Below are 19,229 nucleotides of genomic sequence, written 5' to 3' on the forward strand. Positions count from 1 at the left end.
GTGCCCTTCTGTCAGATTCCACAAACTAGAAGAAAAATTCCTAAGCAACTATGACGTACTATATGTATCATGTACGTATTTTTTTTATAATGATTAGAAATATTTTAACTGGACTCCACCAATGGCACCGACTTGAATAATATTTACATCGCAGATATACAGTTGAAGTCGGAAGTTTACATACACCTTAGCCAAATACATTTGAACTCAGTTCTTGACAATTCCTGACATTTAATCCTAGTAAAAATCCCCTGTTTTAGGTCAGTTAGGTTCACCACTTTATTTTAAGAATGTGAAATGTCAGAATAATAGTAGAAATAGTGACTTATTTCAGCTTTTCTTTCATCACATTCCCAGTGGGTCAGAAGTTTACATACACTCAATTAGTATTTGGTAGCATTGCCTTTAAATTGTTGAACTTCGATCAACCGTTGCGGGTAGCCTTCCACAAGCTTCCCACAATAAGTTGTGTGAATTTTGGACCATTCCTCATGACAGAGCTGGTGTAACGGAGTCATGTTTGTAGGCCTCCTTGTTCACACGCGCCTTTTCAGTTCTGCTCGCAAATTGAGGTCAGGGCTTTGTGATGGCCACTCCAACACCTTGACTTTGTTTTCCTTAAGCCATTTTGCCACAACTTTGGAAGTATGCTTGGGGTCAATGTCCATTTGGCAGACCCATTTGCGACCAAGCTTTAACTTCCTGACTGATGTCTTGAGATGTTGCTTCAATATAGCCACAATTTTCCTACCTCATGATGCCATCTATTTTGTGAAGTGCCCCAGTCCCTCCTGCAGCAAAGCACCCCCAGAACATGATGCTGCCACCCCCGTGCTTCACGGTTGGGATGGTGTTCCTCAGCTTGCAAGCATCACCCTTTTTCCTCCAAACATAACAATGGTCATCATGGCCAAACAGTTCTATTTGTTTCATCAGACCAGAGGACATTTCTCCAAAAAGTACGATCTTCGTCCCCATGTGCAGTTTCAAACCGTAGTCTGGCTTTTTTATGGCAGTTTTGGAGCAGTGGTTTCTTCCTTGCTGAGCGGCCTTTCAGGTTATGTAGACATAGGACTCGTTTTACTGTGGATATAGATACTTTTGTACTTATTTCCTCCAGCATCTTCACAAGGTCCTTTGCTGTTGTTCTTGGATTGATTTGCACTTTTCGCACCAAAGTACATTCATCTCTAGGAGACAGAACACGTCTCCTTCCTGAGCGGTATGACAGCTGCGTGGTTCCATGGTCTTTATACTTGCGTACTATTGTTTACACAGATGAACGTGGTACCTTCAGGCGTTTGGAAATTGCTCCCAAGGATGAACCAGACTTGTGGAGGTCTACATTTCTTTTTCTGAGGTGTTGGCTGATTTCTTTTGATTTTCCCATGATGTCAAGCAAAGAGGAACTGAGTTTGAAGGTAGGCCTTGAAATACATCCACAGGTACACCTCCAATTGACTCAAATGATGTCTATTAGCCTATCAGAAGCTTCTAAAGCCATGACATCATTTTCTGGAATTCTCCAAGCTGTTTAAAGGCACAGTCAACTTAGTGTATATAAACTTCTGACAAACTGGAATTGTGATACAGGGAATTATAAGTGAAATAATCTGTCTGTTAACAATTGTTGGAAAAATTACTTGTGTCATGCACAAAGTAGATGTTCTAACCGACTTGCCAAAACTATAGTTTGTTAACAAGAAATTTGTGGAGTGGTTGAAAAACAAGTTTTAATGACTCCAACCTAAGTAAGTGTATGTAAACTTCCGACTTCAACTGTACATGCAGTGAAAAGTGCATTTCTACCCATCTCATCCTTTCCCCAAAACAAATCCTCTGGTGCCTCTTAATTGCCAGAAAGATGCATTTTCCAAATGTTTTTGTACTCCTTCGACGTCTATAGACACATTATATTTATTGTTTCCATGGATACAATGGTAACTTTTTTTTATAATTTCCTGCAAACATAAATCGCTAAAATAAAATGAAAAGATCACTACCTTTTTTTGTATTTTCAATGGTGTGGGAAGTGTATATGCTAAAACAGTGCGTTTACGATAAAGAATTTTCCCACAAACATGTATCCTTTCTTGTGCAGTGCGCACATCGGAACCCTAGCCTATAATCGTTCTGAGGGGGACCTTGCTCTCCAGTGCACATTTCCTGTTGATTGGAATTTTATGGAATGTCAAAAGCGTAGCTTGTGATCATGCAAAGTATTTCAAATATTGGCTATCTGACACTTTGCTAGACGTTCGAATGTAAGTATAAGGTAAGTAGTGGTTTTAGACCTATGTTCTTGATCCAGTAACAATAGCAGTTCTCTACCTAAAATGTTTGTGGTTAGCTAGCTAACTTAGCTATTAGGAAGCTGCTAACTAACGTTAGAATATTTCCAAGTTGGCAAGCCAGCTAGCTTGCTAAATGCTAACGTTATGATATAGACACAGAACAACGAGACAGAAATTTCACTGTATGTTTAAATGTGAAGCATCTGGTTGTCGTTTCCACTATTTACCAAATATGGCAGTGAGAGGAAGCCCACTGGAATGAGATGGACTTCTCATAAATTAAACATTTGATCTCAATACCGTTTGTTCCCAAAACTAGAATCTGTTATGAACAGAACGGACAAAGTTTTGTAGACTGCACCCTTTGCAAAAGTTTAAACAATTCAAGCTGTTTAGGAGTGCAAAGGCGAATTGAGTTATTGAACACTTGCACTTCAGAGTAGGCGTTCCCTAACGGAAATATGCAGACGTTACTTAGAACGCGCCAATATGATGTCGTTAGCGCGTGCTTGGCTCTGCCCACCTCCTTGCTTGGCTCTGCCCACCTCCTTGCTTGGCTCTGCCCACCTCCTTGCTTGGCTCTGCCCACCTCCTTGCTTGGCTCTGCCCACCTCCTTGCTTGTTCCCATTGGACACGACATGCTTTGGTCTCTTGGTTTAGTGCTAAAATCATTGATATTAATATAGTTTGTAGTCCTAAAACCTCTGAAATTAGTTACCTCTGGTTCGTTCAGCCATCCCTATGGGGAAAAAAATAGACCTTATTTTCAGCGTTTATCCAAAAACCTAAGGTTAACAGGCATAGATCTTTTACATTTTGCTATGAGATAATCGTCAGTTAACAATAGCTTTATGAGTTATGAAGCTTTTATGTGCTTTTTTTATTACATAAATGCTTAAGAATTCATTAAAAAGTGACGTTAGCTGATGAAGATAATCTCATAGAACAAAATGTACGAGATCCTCCTAAGCCTGTATTTACCACAGACGTTGTTTTCGGCGTTTATCCAAAAACCCTACAAAAACACCTTTTCCCCATAGGCTTTGTCCAACGAACCATAGCGGAGTTAGTAATGGCATATTTTTGTAGGCACTATCTCTATAGCTAATGTTATCTTTTTACTAGTCTTTAGAATGGATTGCAGACTGCTAAATAAATATATTAATTAGCTAGCTAGTAAGCATCAGTAATTTCCTAGCTTAGTTTGAGGTTTTGTCTAGCTTGTTTAGTTAGCTAGATAGAGTTCAATCTCATCTGCATCAAAAGTAGCCAGCAGATCTGACCCACTTGCCTACAGCTGCATTAGGGTCAGATAGCCTTCATGTGTAAATTTAAGACACAGCAGAGCCAGCGCAAGATATGGTTCAGAAAACGTACCTCAATCGAGGGATGAGAAATGCATTGTACTCCGAATTGTCCCATTATCCCAACTGTTACACCGAGAAGATTGCACTACTACTAGTTTTTTTGCAGTTGTTCAGTATTCTCTGTGTAACAGTTGGGACAATTTGGAGTACAATGCATTTCTCATCCCTCAATTGAGGTAGGTTTTCTGAGTCATATCAATGAAATGTATTTATAAAGTCCTTCTTACGTCAGCTGATGTCACAAAGTGCTGTACAGAAACCCAGCCTAAAACCCCAAACAGCAAGCAATGCAGGTGTAGAAGCAAGGTGGCTGGGAAAAACTCCCTAGAAAGGCCAGAGCCTAGGAAGAAACCTAGAGAGGAACCAGGCTGTGAGGGGTGGCCAGTCCTCTTCTGGCTGTGCCAGGTGGAGATTATAACAGAACATGGCCAAGATGTTCAAATGTTCATAGATGACCAGCAGGGTCAAATAATAATAATCACAGTGGTTGTAGAGGGTGCAACAGGTCAGCACCTCAGGAGTAAATGTCAGTTGGCTATTCAGAGTATCTCTACCGCTCCTGCTGTCTCTAGAGAGTTGAAAACAGCAGGTCTGGGACAAGGTAGCACGTCCGGTGAACAGGTCAGGGTTCCATCTCCACAGGCAGAACAGTTGAAACTGGAGCAGCTGCACGACCAGGTGAACTGGGGACAGCAGGGAGTCATCAGGCCAGATAGTCCTGAGGCATGGTCCTAGGGCTCAGATCTTCCGAAAGAGAGAATTGGAGAGAGCATACTTAAATTCACACAGGACACCGGATAAGACAGGATAAATACTCCAGATATAACAGACTGACCCTAGCCCCCCGACACAAACTACTGCAGCATAAATACTGGAGGCTGAGATAGCTCTGCATTTTCTTAATCTACACAGGAAGGCTGTCTGACCCTAGTGCAGCTATAAGCAAGCTGGTCGAATCTGCTGGCTACATCAACATTAACTAGTGGTAGTACAGTATCAGCCTGCTAGCTGGTCGTCTATCTGCCAGGAGTCCCGGACCAAGCCATTTTTATGTGTGTTGCAGTGGTAGCAACTTGTGTGGGCTAACATCCCTCCCTATCAATGAATTGTAACTTATCCCTCCCTTGTTTTTCTATTCACAAAGGTTGGCAAAAAGTTGTGGGACCAAAATTTGTTTTCTGTGCATGGATGGAAAGCCAATGCGCAGGTATGTGATGACCTCCAGATGTTTTTTGTTGTGTTGCTTGATTTTTTTTTTGATTTTTAAAAAATTTATTTTATCTGTCAAAAAAATAATTGTCCTTTGACATCCAATGACAATTGTGTCCTTGTTTAGTTCATCATTCTTCATTGCAAGTGACAGAAATTTGAGAGTAGTTCATTTTTTATATAGGCTAGATTTGTTGGAAATCGTCAAATCAACATGTATAAATGTGTTGTAATGTAATATGATCGAAATGAAGGGGTGTTGAGTTCAGAATGATTCTACAAAACTCAGCAAAAAAGAAACAGCCCTTTTTCAGGACCCTGTCTTTCAAAGATAATTCGTAAAAATCCAAATAAATTCACAGATCTTCATTGTAAAGGGTTTAAACACTGTTTCCCATGCTTGTTCAATGAACCATAAACAATGAATGAACATACACCTGTGGAACGGTCATTAAGACACCAACAGCTTACAGTCAGTAGGCAATTAAGGTAACAGTTATGACAGCTTAGGACACTAACGAGGCCCAGGGTCCCTGCTCATCTGTGTGAACGTGCCTTAGGCATGCTGCAAGGAGGCATGAGGACTGCAGATGGGGCAATAAATTGCAATGTCCGTACTGTGAGATGCCTAAGACAGCGCTACAGGGAGACAGGATGGACAGCGCTACAGGGAGACAGGATGGACAGCGCTACAGGGAGACAGGATGGCAGACCACGTGTAACAACACCTGCACAGGATCGGTACATCCGAACATCACACCTGCAGGACAAGTACAGGATGGCGTCAACAACTGCCCGACTTACGCCAGGAACGCACAATCCCTCCATCAGTGCTCAGACTGTCCACAATAGGCTGAGGGGCTGGACTGAGGGCTTGTAGGCCTGTTGTAAGGCAGTTCCTCACCAGACATCACCGGCAACAGTGTCGCCTATGGGCACAAACCCACCGTCGCTGGACCAGGCAGGACTGGCAAGAAGTGCTCTTCACTGACGAGTCGCAGTTTTGTCTCACCAGGGGTGATGGACGGATTCGCGTTTATCGTCAAAGGAATGAGCGTTACACCGAGGCCTGTACTCTGGAGCGGGATCGATTTGGAGATGGAGGGCCCGTCATGGTCTGGGACGGTGTGTCACAGCATCATCAGACTGAGCTTGTTGTCATTGCAGGCAATCTCAACGCTGTGCATTACAGGGAAGACATCCTCCTCCCTCATGTGGTACCCTTCCTGCAGGCTCATCCTGACATGACCCTCCAGCATGACAATGCCGCCACGCACAGAACGAGTGGTATGGCTGATTTCCTGCAAGACAGGAATGTCAGTGTTCTGCCATGGCCAGCGAAGAGCCCGGTTCTCAATCCCATTGAGCAAGTCTGGGACCTGTTGGATCGGAGGGTGAGGGCTAGAAATGTCCAAGAACTTGAAGGTGCCTTGGAAAAGTGGGGTAACATCTCACAGCAAGAACTGCATATCTGGTGCAATCCATGAGGAGGAGGAGGAAGAGGTGCACTGCAGTACTTAGTATCTGGTAATGGCCACCAGCTGCATTGACTGGTACTTTTGATTTTGACCCCCCCCTTTGTTCAGGGACACATTATTCCATTTGTTAGTCACATGTAGGTGGACTTGTTCAGTTTGTCTGTTGTTGAATCTTGTTATGTTCATACAAATATTTACACATTAAGTTTGCTGAAAATAAATGCAGTTGACAGTGAGAGGACGTTTCTTTTTTTGCTGAGTTCATATATATATATATAGGTGAGAACGTCTACTCCACCTATGACCTGGAAATGACCCCAGTCCAGTGAGGTGTCTTGGGGTTGGTGAAACTGGGAGTGCTAGGCCTATATCCAGTATCACTTGTGTCAGTACCCAAAATGCTGTTTGACAAGTTTCAAGGCCAATTTTAGTCTTTGTGATTTGACAAGTTCATCCACGTTGAGTCTACTTTTTGGGGGAAGAATGAAAAAAGTGGGGGGGAAAACAATCATAGTTTCTTATTTAGCCTGGTAAGTATTGATGTACCGTGGACCTCCTGTGAAATTAGATTTGAAAGACAGTTCCCACTTGTTCTGTGTAGTAGCCAATGCTCCCTTCACATTGTATAGGAGATCAGAGACACTCTACTGTTGCTACTGCATATTGAGCTATAATTGGAAGAGCTGATTGCTGAGGAAATTGCTTGGTCGAGGGGGATGCTAGCTGAAGAGACCTTGGATGCTAGCTGAAGAGACCTTGGATTGCACCCTAGACGACCAGTAAGTCATAGCCTAGTTGAAAGGAGATGTCTATTTTGGTACTTGGTTCTTTCACATCTAGACCTCAACTTTCCATAGTTCAGACAGACATAGCTGATGTCTTTTAGTTTAAGGAATTATTACATCAACTTTGACTCTGGCTCCCACCAATACCAATGTTGACATTACCAATTATTAACTTTGATTGGATTTTTGTTGTGTTTTTTTGTGATAAATCAATGTTAAAGTGTGAATTGTGGATGTTTATCCCTATTCTGTCTGGCTTTATGTGTCTGTTCTGCAGGGGTACCAGCGCACGCCCAGACAACACCGGAATGGACATCACCGCACGCTGCACACTGGGTGATCCCAACAAGCTCCCAGAGGGTGTGCCCCAGCCAGCACGCATGCCCTACGTGTCTGACAAGCACCCTCGCCAGACATTAGAGGTCATCAATCTGCTACGCAAGCACAGAGAACTGTGTGATGTCGTGTTGGTGGTCGGCGCCAAAAAGATTTATGCTCACAGAGTGATCCTTTCGGCCTGCAGCCCTTACTTCAGGGCCATGTTCACAGGCGAGCTGGCCGAGAGCCGTCAGACAGAGGTTGTGATCCGGGACATTGATGAGCGGGCCATGGAGCTGCTCATTGACTTTGCCTACACTTCGCAGGTTACCGTTGAGGAAGGCAATGTGCAGACATTGCTGCCCGCCGCTTGTCTGTTACAGCTGGCCGAGATTCAGGAGGCTTGCTGCGAGTTCCTCAAGCGCCAGTTGGACCCCTCAAATTGCCTGGGTATCCGTGCATTTGCAGACACCCACTCTTGCCGCGAGCTGCTGCGGATAGCTGACAAGTTTACACAGCACAACTTTCAAGAGGTAAGGTTTCTATCTTGCATACATGTGAGTCTCTACACTCTCTCTCTGAGGCGCAATCTAAAAAGTGTTTCTTTGTCATTTAGAAAAAATAATGTTGCTCATCTTACCTCTCTGCTTATCAGAGACATTATTTGCTTTTAGGATCCTGTTAGTTACTTAGTCTAGCTATTCATTTGAAAATCCACACTGGTTACCAGTTAGTGAACTCCAGAGAGAGGTGTCCCTGAGTAATTTTAGCCCCACATCCTTAAAATTGAATCCCAGCAATAAAGTTAATACCTTTTCTGCATTGTCTTTTTGTTTTCTTTAAATACAGTTTTAGAATTTCCATGAAGTTAAACCCCGATGTTATTTGTATCCTCAGGATATAACTGCCACGGAACTTTAAATGGGAATTAGATTCTGCTGCCGGTTTAACCTGACTGCCTTACCATGCATCATTCTCTTGAGCACAGCCCCTGTCTTTTTGTGGACTTTTAACAGGTTTCACCTGATGAGTGACTTAGGTCATTTTGCTTGCTTTGCCCTCAGGTGATGGAGAGTGAGGAGTTCATGCTGCTTCCAGCCAACCAGCTGATAGATATAATCTCCAGTGACGAACTGAATGTGCGAAGTGAGGAGCAGGTTTTCAACGCAGTCATGGCCTGGGTCAAGTACAGCATTCAGGAGCGCCGGCCACAGCTGCCACAGGTGATAATACCTGCTATATAAATAATCGTATGAGATGGTATGCGGTGTTGCATTAAACTTGATATATATATATATAGTTTTGATTCACAAAAGAAATGTAACACTAAGGACAGTCTGTTTAAAATGGAAAGTGTTTGTCTGTAACTTATTCCACTTGGTAAGTCATTGAGTTAGGATATGTTTTCTGGTTATAGGTCCTCCAGCATGTTCGTCTTCCTCTTCTGAGCCCAAAATTCCTGGTGGGAACGGTAGGATCAGACCCTCTCATCAAAAGTGATGAGGAGTGCAGAGACCTGGTTGACGAGGCAAAGAATTACCTGCTCTTGCCCCAAGAGCGCCCTCTAATGCAAGGGCCAAGAACACGCCCTCGGAAGCCCATCCGGTGTGGAGAAGTGCTGTTTGCAGGTTAGTATCTTAACTCTTGAACCTCGCTGCATTCTCTTAGTACCCATGTCAGATCACTTATGCTTTCAAATGTATTTCAAAATGACAGTCGTGTACTTTTTCCAGCATGTTGTCATTGAATATCCCAAATATTCTAAAGGGTAGGGTTAGAAGAGACAAAGTTGTACCAAGTTGAGTTTTTTTATTTCTTCATATTCCCAGTTGGCGGGTGGTGCAGTGGGGATGCCATCTCCAGTGTAGAACGATACGACCCACAGACCAACGAGTGGCGCATGGTGGCTTCCATGAGTAAGAGGCGCTGTGGAGTGGGTGTCAGCGTCCTTGATGATCTTCTCTATGCTGTTGGCGGCCATGACGGGTCCTCGTATCTCAACAGTGTGGAGAGGTTACCGCTTCCTTCCCCGTTTTGAAAACGATGTCCACCGAGTCACCACCTCGTTAATGTTTATTTATAGGGCCTTGTCCCAAATGGCACTACTTATGACCAGGGTCCACAGGGCTCTGGTCAAAGTAGTGCACTATATAGGGACTATTGGGACACGCACTAGATCTTATCAAAAAGCTAGTCTTCCTTCCATTGTTTAACTTCCTTATCTTAGTGTACTGTACTGAACTCACTCTCCACAACAGGTATGACCCCAAGACAAATCAGTGGAGTAGTGATGTAGCTCCCACAAGCACGTGCAGGACCAGTGTGGGTGTGGCTGTCCTGGGAGGGTATCTGTATGCAGTAGGGGGCCAAGATGGAGTATCCTGCCTCAACATTGTTGAAAGGTCACACTTACAATACATATTCACGGTTATATTTGCTGTATTTGTCTTCTACAAATCACTGTTTTCTATCATGCTGAGGCAAAGACAATTCATCTTGCAATACTAAAAGTATTATAACAAACAATTGACATGCCTCCTGAAATATCACAGAAAGCTGACTCCACTGAGTAATGTGACTATGCATGATCTGTTACAGATATGACCCCAAGGAGAACAAATGGACACGGGTGGCCTCGATGAGCACCAGGCGCCTGGGTGTAGCCGTGGCTGTCCTAGGGGGCTTCCTCTATGCAGTGGGAGGTTCAGACGGCACGTCCCCTCTCAATACAGGTACAGATGAAGCACTTAGAAAACAGTACAATATCTTTCATTAGTCAGCACATCACTAACAGGGTGTACACTATTTATTTATACAGATAATCCACTGTAGAAGCTTCAGAGATCCTAAGAAAAGAGATCCTAGAATCACATAATGTCCCTATAGTTCCCTAGAGATCTGGGTTGTATTCATTAGGCACCAAATGGATGAAAACAGACTGAAACAGGGAGACTATCTGAACTTGTCCAATTAGCAACACTAACTTGCTACGCTTTGTTATAGTGTACACTAATGAATATGACCCTGCTCTAACCCCCTTTCTTACTCCATGTCTGCTCTGCCTCTGCTCTAATCTTACCACAGTAGAGAGGTACAACCCCCAGGAGAACCGCTGGCACACCGTCTCTCCTATGGGCACCAGGAGAAAACACCTGGGCTGTGCAGTGTACCAGGACATGATCTACTCCGTAGGAGGCCGGGACGACACCACCGAGCTGAGCAGTGCCGAGCGCTACAACCCCAGGACCAACCAGTGGTCACCTGTTGTAGCCATGACTTCAAGACGTAGTGGGGTCAGTCTGGATCTTTCACATTGATTTCTGTTTGGTTTGGATGCTTTATTTTAGGATAAAGAGGCGGAGTGTTGGACTTTTCAATCAGGTCATTTAGTAAAAGTTGGGATTAACTAGATAGAAAATGAATCTGTTGCTTTACACCTGTTGATGTTTGGAGCATTGTTTGTCTTGCAGGTTGGACTAGCAGTGGTAAATGGCCAGTTAATGGCTGTGGGTGGCTTTGACGGGACAACGTATCTTAAAACAATAGAGGTCTATGATCCTGACGCTAACACATGGAGGTAGGTAACCGCATGCCACAGGTTACTTGAGACATATTATCCCTAGAGGGCTTGTGTTGAACGTGAAGATATTAATTTCCTTCTCTCCCTCCAGGCTCTATGGTGGAATGAACTATAGGCGACTTGGAGGAGGGGTTGGTGTTATCAAAATGACTCACTGTGAATCACACATATGGTAGCACCTCCAGGTCAAAGGCCTCACTGTCGCATGTGCCTCCGAAAGAAACATTGTTTATCATGCAAGGAACGAAGTCTATATTAACTGTAACACAGCCATGTTATTGGCAAGCCAAGGAAATGTCTTGTGACTACAAGCTTTACTGTTCCTGTGTCAAGTCTGGAAGGCTTATCTAGGAGCCTACAGTTCATCTCTCTTCTGTACTTCCTGTATTATGACTTGACTGGCCAAGGCCAAGAGGAACCAACTCTGAATAGATCAATCACATGAACTACTGTTTGACATCATGGGGGGGAAAACCCTTAATTTCCTCTTTTTCAGTTACTGAAATGGAATACTGCAGCCGCACTTTAAGATACAGTTCAGTTTTTGCTGTGGTACCGGTTATACTATACAAACGTTTAGTTTCCATTGAAATATTAAATGGGGAATGAAGAAGAATCTTCAAAGAGAACTGAAGGTGCAGGATGTGGTCTCACTGCTTCCCTTAATCCTCGTTGTGAAAAGTGGATAAACTTGTTAGGCAGTTGTTTAAATCTCTAAATTAAATGCACTGTGATCATTTTTTAGTTTTGTTGCTGTTTTTAGTTTGACACACTGAGCATAACTTGGAGTTCTACGTTCACAACTGGGGTCAATTGTTGGTACGGTGGCACTTACACAATATTACAACTGTTTCATACAAGATTCTTGCCCATTTAAGACTGACAGTGGATGTTTTTTTTTTTTTGGAGCAACTTTATTATTTTTTCTTTTTACATAGGACATTTGACAGTCTTGCACTTTAATCTATTATAGATTCTTCTTGAGGAATTAGTTGCATCTAAGACACAGTAAGGAATAATGAACTGGTTGATGTATTATGCACCTCTTCATTGGTGACCATGCAAAACAGATGGACATTCAGTAATATGCTTAGACATTTGTTTTATTATGTAAATCCTGATGAATCTCATTTTGTCACTGCTATTGAGCAAAATATACGATTGTGCGTTTTGCTGAAACTCAACCCCTGTAGATATGTTATGTGTCAAATTATGCAAGTGTTCACAAGTAATTATTAGCCTGATCACCAAATATTTTGAAAAATTGTCCCTTTGGCTGTGTTCACACAGCCAGCCCAATTCTGATCATTTTTTCTACTAATCACATATCTTTAAGAGCTAACCAGTGGCTGCAGCTACACAGGCAGCCCAATTGTTTTCCACAAATTGGTCTTTTAACCAATCAGGTCAGCTGTGAAAAGCTCTGATAAAAATACCAATAACTGGGAAAAATATCAAAATTGGGCTGCCGCTGTAAACGCAGCCTCTCACAAAAGTATGGAACCGTTGAGGACAAATGTATGGGTGCTTTATTTCTGCTGAAGGTCTGACATTTCTATTTGAGCTGTAAGCCTTGATAAAGCATGTGGCATTTTACCCCTATTAGATGACGTGGAATTGTCTGTACTGACAAAATACATGCTGTTAATAAAAACACTTTATTTCAAACTTTAATAAGCTCATCAAACAATTGTTTTTGAAGATGGAAATGTATTTACAGGGACTATTCTTTTTGGTTGTTACGTCTCTCTACCGTTTAGGAAATCGCTAGGCTAGTTCTCTGGGACACCAGGCTTTCTTACAGTTTGCCAATTACTGTATCTGGACGGAAACAATGATACCTTCAGAACTGCCCAAGTTACTTGGCGGTTTACCATGAATCAAACCTGATTAATCACCCCACACTGACAGAACCAACATTTGCAATTTTAAGCTGTAACACATTACTTCTACACTATTGCGCTTGTAGTGAATAATATCTAGTGACTGAAACCACAGCACAATGGCAAGGTACACAATCAGCAAAAGCGTAGCTATTTTGAAATGTATGGATTTGCCTTTTTCATACAATACATGAATATAAAAAAAAAAAGTCAGGTTTAATTTCATATGGACAGTAATTTGGGGTATACAGGTATTTTACAAAACACAAACATTAATTTGTGATGTCAAAGACAGTCTGCTTAGATGGGCATCTTCAGGAGAGCACATTCTGTCAGCAGTTGCAGGATGGTGGGGATGTAATTAGGGCTTGCAATCTGTGATGGAAAATGAATAGTTAGATAACGGATAGTACTTTATCTCGAACCACATGTCATTCACAAATTAAACATACCTTATAATTGTTCACCTTTTTAAGTGTGTGGCTGAGCCCATTTGAAATGCAAGTTACATGTTACAAATAGCCAGTCACTTGTGTTTAGACTAGATATGTTGGCCTTTCCATATATGTGCATATCTACCTTGATTTTTCCACTATGGTGAGAAGAACCCAAAGCCGTGGAGATCTGCATCAGTGACCCAGCGGACAAGTCTATCCTGAAGTGCCTGAAGAAGTGTGCCTGCAGCCCATTGATGAACCCGGTGACCTCATCAATGCTGATGCTGTCCTCTGTAGTGTCAACCTGCCGCATGCTGTCCCAAAGCTCCCAGGCATCTTGTGGGTGGACGGTGTACGTAACGTCCATAGGGGGTAGTGTTGGGAGAGTCCAGACCAGTTTCAGGTACTGGATGTTGATGGTGGGGTGGCACCCAGTCCATAGGGATGCGAGCCACTGGAGGTTGGTAGAGTTGATACCAAGAGGGCCGAAGCAACAGTCAAATGTCTTTTCAAACCACGATTTGACCAACACTGTGAGCGATTCTGGTCCTCTGGTGCAGAACAAAGGCAAACTGACAAATTCCAGGGGTAGTGATCGGAGATAATCCAAGTCACCATTGACGCAGGTCAGCCAGCCACTCCACACAACCTTCTGAGCATCATCTTTTGCACCAAATGCTTGTTTGGAGAGAATCTGTGATGAGAACAACAGATGGCAATAAACACCACAGTCAAGGGATTCCACAGAAGAATAAAGTATGAACTCCAAACTACATTTAGAGGAAAAACCCTTACCTGTATGAAAACTGTCTCAGCATCTTTATCCGTCTCTGCCAACCCAAGGACAACAGAAAAATTGACCTTGAAGCCCAACTCCTGACCAACTTCAATCGCCAGGCCCTGTTGCTTCTCTGATACGATGAAAGCTGATAGTTGCTTTGAGTAGGATTTCAACTGAGTGTGTCTAAACTGGTACAAAGGTGTGACATACGACAGCTGCCATTCCTTCTTCACCAGAAGTGCTACTTGGTCTGGGTCAACCTGTTTCTAGACAGAAAAGAGACATACATCAGACAGATCCAAATATTATACACTCAAATGATAATGTCTGATGAGAATATGTCAAGCTGGGCTACGACTCATCAACAATGATGTATGAGAAGAATTGTGAATACAACCACATTGATTGGCCTTAGCTACTTACTGTGATATCACGTGACTTTGGAGCCTTTCTACTTCTTGGTATTCTTAGAGCTGTCAGAAGGCCTGATGTGTATGTCAGATGAGTTGCTTCAACACAGCTTCGCATTGAATGCCTGTAACTCTTGCTCCTTCGTTGTGCCAAGGCATTGTTGCGTGGGGTCTCCTCAGTGCTGTAAAGAACAGATTATCACATTGGGATAGTTAGTGAAACATTGTATTATTTTACACCATCATACAAAGTTAATAAAAATAGGTGAAAAGTAGTAGTTTGTGACAAACATTTTCAAAAAGCCATTATTTCAATAAACAGACTGAGAAAATGTATATTTAAATAAAATAAAACACAGGATGGTCTATTTAGGAATCAAATGACAGAGATTATTATAAAGCTCAAGGGCTTATTTGGATTTAACCAATTGTTTATATAACTTTACCTTGTTTACCTCTTAATTGTAAAGTCCCCTTGGGGACCCTGTTAGATTTTTTAAAATTCAATTCAGTCTGGTATGAGAAGGTAACCCCTATCTGCAAAAGCAGGGTGTCTGCGGAAGCTGAGTATCTTGGCTATTGATCCGTGCCTTCAAATCTTTGGTGCAATTTACTACCATATTTGGGCATACGAATTTACCATGGAAGACCGACCCGATTACCTCATCGGGTCGGCTGCAGTCACACTTCTTCAGGGGAATTACCCTGTGACAACAATTTTGGACCCCATTGTGGCCCCCCTAAATGTGGAGTATGAAATCATTTTTACATAGCAAAAATGTGTTATCGTTCTTTTTTTACATCCGTTATTAGACATTGGCAATGCGGAACAAGGTCTTTTGCCAGCAATGCAGTGAAGAAAACGATATGACAACAATAACGTCTAATGTAACTGGCCCCTCTAACAGTACAACTGGCCCCAGCTTGCCCCCCCCCCCCCCCAGTTGAAATGGTCTAGAACCGCCACTGAACAGACCATGAGGATATCTTATTTAACTGCTGCGTACCCGGGGTCTAGTAGGACGCACACTTAGTGAAGCTCAGACATACATCAGATAGATCCCATCTATGATTTCATGATATGATAAACTTTTTCTTTCGCTGTGTAAATTGACTGGATATACTCACTGCAGTATTAAGCCTAACATTGAGCTTATGAATGATGGGCTAATATGCATATGCTTAACTGGCTATAGGCTACATCTCGAGCCTGCTGTCTTCATTGTTATGTGCGCAATTACGCACCTGGCCTCTTCGCTGCCACGAATATTCCTTTTAAATCTTGTCAAGTCCCATGAAAAGACAGACTAAAAAAGCTTGTTGGACACTTATTGTGGCTTATTTTCTTTAGCCTACTAATAGCCTATTTGAGGAGAGATGTACGCTTGCTGAATGTAAAATAAGCTACAGCATGAACGGGCGGGGAGTAGGAAGGAGAATCCCATATTTTCCTATAGTAGGCCCATCTTAACACCGGGCTAGATCCTAACAAAAATAGGCTTACCATATGATTGGCCTGCTAAAAAGACAAACGGGGCAGTTCGGCTTTCCTGTCCTCCATAAAAAAATGAATGATATTATTAAATGTTAAAGTGGGTATGAATAGATCATTATATGTGATCCAGTACCGAAATGCATCCCAAAAGGTTTTAGTAAGTTGACAGGTGACAAATAAATTATCTGCCGTTTCGATATGAGCTACAAAAAAAACAATGGTTTAAGTCAAAGTTAAATCTCCATCTTATGAAATCGTTAGGACTACATGGGTAAATGCCATTCATTGTTTTGATATGAACTTCTTCAGGTTTAGGTCACTGTTTCCAAAACGGTCTTGGGGCCCACCCTGGGTGCACGTTCAGGTTTTTGCCCTAGCACTACACAGCCGATTCAAATAACCAACTCATCATTAAGCTTTAATTATTTGAATCAGCTGTGTAGTACTTGGGCAAAAACCAAAACGTGCACCCAGGGGGGCCCCAGGACCAAGTTTGGGAAACCCTGCTTTAGGTGATAAAGGAAAAGAAAGTCACCTGGTTCTTATTCTGACTATATAACTTCTAGTGAAATCTAACATATTTCCTTTTCAAAGGTGGAGGGAAACACTGTAGTAAGAATATAACTAAAGAAAACACAGATAACTGCCAAAATAATGGATTCACTTGAGTAAATGAGGGATAAAAAGTGTATTTGAAAGCAGGTGCTTCCACAGGTGTGGTTCCTGAGTTAATTAAGCAGTTAATATCCCATCATGCTTAGGGTCATGTATAAAAATGCTGGGCAGCAGAGAGGAAGAGGTGAAGTGAGATTGTCTTCTTCAGCAGGTGGCGGTTTCAATTTTTTTCACTCACCAAGCAAGTCAATGACTGTCGAATTTGGTCAACAAAATGTATGGCTTATTTGATAGAAGTTTAGTAATGCTTAGGTTGTTACGAGTGTACTGATAAGTAGGACACATGATATCCCGGCAACTTTGAGAAAAAAAACTATCGGAGTTGTGCCTGTTCACAATGTCATGACTGTTCTATGAGGATCCGAATGGATCAGATCAGCTTGGCAATAGATAACCAGACCCTCTCTCACCCACAGAGGGGTGTGTGAGTTTTAAAAGAGATTATCATCTAACCAAATTCCAAGGTATTTACAGGTGGGAACACGTTCCAAAAGAGAGCCATCATGGGTAGCAATGTTCAGATTTTCCAATTGTATACGTTTGGATTGTGAAAACACCATATACTTAGTTTTACTTGAGTTAAGCACCAGCCTAAGATCTACAAGTGCATCTTGAAGCATTTCAAAGTCAAACTGCAGGAATGATGGGGAGTGATGGGGCTGTGGCATATAGTACTGTGTCATCAGCATAGAAATTAAAGTTGCATTTTTTCACTGAGTTACAGATATCATTTATGTATATAATGAATAATAAAGGACCTAAAATCTAACCTTGTGGGACTCCTTTGTGAACAGTGACAAAATCAGATTTTTACCCCATCTGCAATAATAGCCTGAGATCTATCACAGAGATCATTCTGAAACCACAAACATGTATCTGAGGCCGACCCCAATGAGGTCAGTCTCTTCAGCAGAAGAGAATGATCAACTGTATCGAAAGCCTTCGACAGATCAACAAACAAAGCAACACAGTTCAACTTCTTATCCAACGCTCTTACAATATCATTTACAACCAGTGTGGTGGCTGTGATAGTACTGTGCCTGGGTCTAAAACCGGACTGAAATTTGTTCAGTATGCAGTTGTCAGACAAGAAAGAGCACAGCTGTACATTTACCAATGACTAACATTTTTGCAAGACAAGACAGCTTAGAGATTGGTCGATAATTATCAAGGTCACCAGTATCCCCACCTTTGTACAGAGGCAGCACATAGGCAGTTTTCCAAATCTTAGGTATGACCCCAGAGGTTAATGTGAGATTACAAATATGAGTAAGAGCACCAGAGATAAGTGGTGCAGCTCTAGCCAGAAACCCTTGGTCAAGTTTGTCAGCCCCTGTTGCTTTCTTAGTGTCTATGGCTAGCAAGGCATCAATAACTTTCTCCTCTGTGAAGAGGCTTAGTGAGAAACCCTGACCATCAGCATACTTCATGCATAATCCCTTCATATGTATACCTTTTCTTCCTTCATTTGTGATCGATATTTTCTCAAAAAGATTGCCTGCTAAAATGAAGTGATTGTTGAAGACATTAGCAATGGCGTTCTTATCAGTAATGAGTCCAGTATCCAACCCTATCTGATTTGGGAGTGTGGAGTACATATTGTTCTTTAATGTTTTAACTACTTTCCAGAATTTGTCTGGATTCCCATAACAGTCATTTAAAACTAGTCACATAGTAATCCGATTTTGTTCTTCTAACAAGTCTGACGCACAGGTTTCTCAGCTGCCTAAAAGTCTGCCAGTCAGAGCTAGAAGAAGTTTCTCTAGCCTTAGCCCAACGTGCAACAACTGTTGTCAGGTCAGGAATCTGCTTCTTGACTACTGGTAAAATTCCTTATTAAATCAGTGACTTTAGCACCTGGAAAACTAAGTGTGCGTGTATCTTGGATTGACACTTGCTTTACCATTGAGCTCCCGATTAAAACGGTAGCTAGCCGTTTACCATTATTATTTTCTTCCGAAGCCTTTTGTACAGCTCCATTTTTATTCTTGATTTTTCCAACTCGGACACCACAGATCACAGAGACTAGAGCTCCAGGTGCAAACACAGCGCAGGCAGAAGAAGAATCATCCGGATCAGACGACCGCGGACCTGAAGGCACTGGAACGTCAAGATCCAAAGCAGCAAAGCTGTTTGACGTCTGGAGAACACTCATTGCTTCCGTCGCTGTAGAGGGTTGAGACAGAGGTCCTCGCTGGCATTGAGTCCCACGCCGTACCGCTTGGTCCACAAAGGAGCCACTAGCTGTAGCCTCTGGAGAAGAACCAGCATCCCCTTGCTGCAATGACAGTAGTCTGCCCGATGGCAAGACTCCCCTCAGCTTGGTGTTGTTTGCTGCCAATGGAGTGGAGAACGAGAAGGTAGGAGGACGTGGCTTCCCCAATAGCTGGTGCAAATAAGCGATTTGTTTATTCAAAGTAGCAACTTCTTCTCTATAGCCTTCGGCTAGCAGGCAATTGCTACATTGGAAGTTCAGGTGTTTTTCTTTATCTCGGAACTGGCCGAAATAGACCCGG

General features: G+C 42.5%; 2 protein-coding genes across 6 annotated transcripts in view; one reads left to right on the forward strand and one right to left on the reverse strand.

The window, feature by feature from the left end:
• Window positions 1-2,087: 2,087 nt before the first annotated feature.
• On the forward strand, window positions 2,088-12,709 carry LOC106569069 (kelch-like protein 20). Of its 5 annotated transcripts, none has more exons than XM_014140026.3 (12): window positions 2,126-2,264; window positions 4,807-4,869; window positions 6,979-7,128; window positions 7,412-7,985; window positions 8,517-8,675; window positions 8,870-9,080; window positions 9,282-9,465; window positions 9,711-9,854; window positions 10,051-10,184; window positions 10,537-10,745; window positions 10,923-11,029; window positions 11,124-12,709. In XM_014140026.3, the coding sequence occupies exons 3-12, from the start codon at window positions 7,088-7,090 to the stop codon at window positions 11,206-11,208; spliced, it is 1,848 nt and encodes a 615-aa protein (XP_013995501.1). In that variant the 5' UTR covers window positions 2,126-2,264; window positions 4,807-4,869; window positions 6,979-7,087; the 3' UTR covers window positions 11,209-12,709. The 5 variants fall into 5 exon arrangements, with proteins under 5 accessions (XP_013995502.1, XP_013995499.1, XP_013995501.1 ...); XM_014140025.3 differs by having other exon boundaries at window positions 2,137-2,275; XM_014140027.3 differs by lacking the exon at window positions 6,979-7,128 and having other exon boundaries at window positions 2,088-2,275.
• The window catches only part of LOC106569070 (centromere protein L), a 17,526-nt gene continuing 10,968 nt past the window's right edge, over window positions 12,672-19,229 (reverse strand). The window contains exons 2-5 of the mRNA XM_014140028.3: window positions 14,557-14,725; window positions 14,148-14,399; window positions 13,495-14,046; window positions 12,672-13,290 (exon numbers count right to left, since the gene is read on the reverse strand). Of these exons, the coding sequence (XP_013995503.1) occupies window positions 13,216-13,290; window positions 13,495-14,046; window positions 14,148-14,399; window positions 14,557-14,725 (1,048 nt within the window). The 3' untranslated portion in view covers window positions 12,672-13,215. The remainder of the gene's footprint in view (window positions 13,291-13,494; window positions 14,047-14,147; window positions 14,400-14,556; window positions 14,726-19,229) is intronic.

This window comes from Salmo salar, chromosome 14 (assembly GCF_965601325.2).
Source record: "Salmo salar chromosome 14, fSalSal1, whole genome shotgun sequence".
In the NCBI taxonomy this organism is placed as follows: Eukaryota; Metazoa; Chordata; class Actinopteri; order Salmoniformes; family Salmonidae; genus Salmo; species Salmo salar.

Excerpts from the sequence above, each read along its gene's own strand:
- LOC106569069 (XM_014140023.3), top strand. Across the intron at positions 9,466-9,710 it reads TATCTCAACAGTGTGGAGAG|GTATGACCCCAAGACAAATC; the intron begins GTTACCGCTTCC and ends TCTCCACAACAG. Across the intron at positions 11,030-11,123 it reads CCTGACGCTAACACATGGAG|GCTCTATGGTGGAATGAACT; the intron begins GTAGGTAACCGC and ends CTCTCCCTCCAG.